Source organism: Quercus lobata, unplaced genomic scaffold (genome assembly GCF_001633185.2).
Source record: "Quercus lobata isolate SW786 unplaced genomic scaffold, ValleyOak3.0 Primary Assembly Scq3eQI_241, whole genome shotgun sequence".
NCBI classification, from domain to species: domain Eukaryota; kingdom Viridiplantae; phylum Streptophyta; class Magnoliopsida; order Fagales; family Fagaceae; genus Quercus; species Quercus lobata.
The window spans coordinates 1-2,627 of NW_022155452.1; the positions used below are offsets into that span (position 1 = coordinate 1).

The window sequence follows — 2,627 nt, forward strand, 5'->3', positions numbered from 1 at the left end:
GGCACGTATTAGCTCTAGAATTACTACGGTTATCCGAGTAGCAGGTACCATCAAACAAACTATAACTGATTTAATGAGCCATTCGCAGTTTCACAGTCTGAATTAGTTCATACTTACACATGCATGGCTTAATCTTTGAGACAAGCATATGACTACTGGCAGGATCAACCAGGTAGCATTCCTCGTCGATGCCGGCGCCGCCCGGAGGCCCTGGATCGCCCGAGGGAGCGCAAGAAGAGCCAACGTGAAACACAGTATTGAGCATATACTTTGGGAGGTCAAGGAAGTTCGTTTGGACAATAGTGACAAGACGTCGGAGAGAAGGGGCAATAACTCACAGAATTGAAACGGATGTACACGGCCCTCCGCCTTGGAGCCATCCTTATGGCGTATATGGTGAAAAGGCTAGACGAACTAAAGAAAATGAAACTGTGGGCAAACAGGTGAGAGTTCAGTAGTGTGAGAGAGCCCTCTAAATCAAAGCAACAATGGGTACGTCTCTTCCGTCGGTTACGATTACTACCGACAGGACAAAGCCTATCGACGGAACACTCTGTCAGCGATCAGAGCAAGGTAGGCTGTCACTAAGCATCTCGCCACTTTATCCTTGCTGATAGCGGAGGGTCATGCTAGCACTTGCAGGACAGGCAGGTTGTGGACTATCATCCTGCAATCGAAGGACAAGGAGAATTCACGGACTCCAGCAAGGACCTGACATCCAGGCTTTGGCTAAAATAGAAAGACTTATTCCTAGTCTGTTTGAGACGTTTTATGTGTCACATTTTTTGTGGCCCAACATGCTGGACACAATTTCATATATTAGTTCATTGGTGAAATTGGAAGCGTCGACTTAGGAGTATGAAAAACACACCTCTACAGGAGTCACACAGCAGAATGGCCAAATAAATATAGAGTTAACTGTTACGTTAAAAACCATAAACATCCAAGGCACGTGGATCATTGTACTATATATTTAATATGAAATCATGGATTTAAGTATATGATCGAATATATGCAGATTTCATGTAAACGTGGACATGATATATTCCATTGAAGTCCTTTGGTTCAGGTTTTGTGGGCAAAAGAATAAACAATTGTGCATTCGAAAGCAATTAATGAAGTACTTTTGAAATATAGACGAAATAATACTCACTGTTTTTTAACTGAGTGTCAGAGAATCCAAATAAAAGTTGAAGAAGTAGACTTGGAAAAAAAAAAGTCGAGCTACTCTTATTATTACTGATTGGGTTCAAATTAATGGAAGGAAAGTCTTCCTAGGTAGTGGTGAATGGTTAAGGATTTTAGATATAGAGTTTACATTGTTTGTCAAGCAAGCAGTATATATTGTATAAGGTTTCAAAATATATATACAAATATGTAATCTATGGTGCAGAAGATTTGTATTTGCATATATATATATATATATATATATATATACTACCTCTTTTCCCCGTCGGTGTTAATTTGCTTGGCTACTCCCACCAGTTGTCTTGTATTTGGGGAAGGGAACTCGGCCTGACTCAATATGCTTGACATCTTCCACAAGAAGTTCATAGTGCCTTTTCACTTCTTCTGGTGTTTTCCCACCAACAGCCTTAGCGACATTGTGCCAACGGTCAGGGGTGTCCTTATCATACACAGCAAGAGCCCTCTCAAAGGCCTTGTTCTCTTTTGCAGTCCATGAGTCAGAGGAGGACATTGAACTGGATGCCATTGCTTAGCTTAGGGTGTTAAAGTGGATGTTTATTGAGTATAAACTAAGGTCTTGAGGAGGTGATAAAAGAAGGGAAAATATTAGGAAATGTTTGAAACTTGAAAGGCCACAAAGATAGTGAGAGAGGATTTCTGATGAGAGTCAAGAGGAGACTAGTCAAGGGTTGATATGTGCAAAGAGGTGGCACTGCCTTCTCTTTATAAGCAGGAATAGTGGGGTGAAGTGGGGTTGTGCCAGTTGGCCTACAATTTTGCTAGGTGGAATCCGAATTTCAATGATTTGTCTCCTTAGGAACCACAAAATGAAGGACAAAGAAGGAGAACACTAATGTGGGAGAATATGTATCTCTAATAAGTAAAAGAAAAGTTAAAAGAACATTAAAATAAATTAATTAGTTCTTTTCTTTTTTTAATAAGAGAGATCATATCAGGTGAAAATTGTGTTTATAAGTTATAATCATTTGGATTATATACATAAAAACAAGGTAGAAGTTCTAAAACTAGAGAATCGCCCTTCCATGTTTTGTAAAGAAAATCTAAACCTAGCAAAATTCACTTGGGGCGGTTTGTTAATTGTGAAACAAGAAGACACAAACTAGGCTTTCTTCATTTGAAATGAATCAATATTACAAATTTAAATACATATCCAGTATCACGTCATATAAAGTTTTAGAAGACGTAACATTTTGTATACTATGAAATTCATAAAAGAAAATCTTTTAATTGTAAAATAAGATTGAGGATCCTCTTCCTTACGTTTCATGGTTTAAATTAAAAATTACAAATCTAAACATGTATCCAATGAAAGCTGCCTATCTCCAAGAAAATTACATAATTTTCACTTAGGATGGTTCGTTGATTGTGAAACAAGAAGATATGAACTAGATTTTCTTCATTTGAAATGAATCAATATT

The 2,627-nt window shown here is 38.0% G+C and overlaps 1 protein-coding gene across 1 annotated transcript; it reads right to left on the reverse strand.

The window, feature by feature from the left end:
• Nucleotides 1-1,457: 1,457 nt before the first annotated feature.
• Nucleotides 1,458-1,841, reverse strand: LOC115973755 (protein RADIALIS-like 2). The gene has a single exon (XM_031094000.1). It carries the CDS (start codon nt 1,712-1,714, stop codon nt 1,460-1,462), a length of 255 nt encoding a protein of 84 aa, XP_030949860.1. The 5' UTR covers nt 1,715-1,841; the 3' UTR covers nt 1,458-1,459.
• Nucleotides 1,842-2,627: the final 786 nt, after the last annotated feature.

Coding starts and splice junctions, on each gene's coding strand:
- LOC115973755 (XM_031094000.1), bottom strand. CDS start 1,714: ATGGCATCCAGTTCAATGTCCTCCTCTGACTCATGGACTGCAAAAGAG.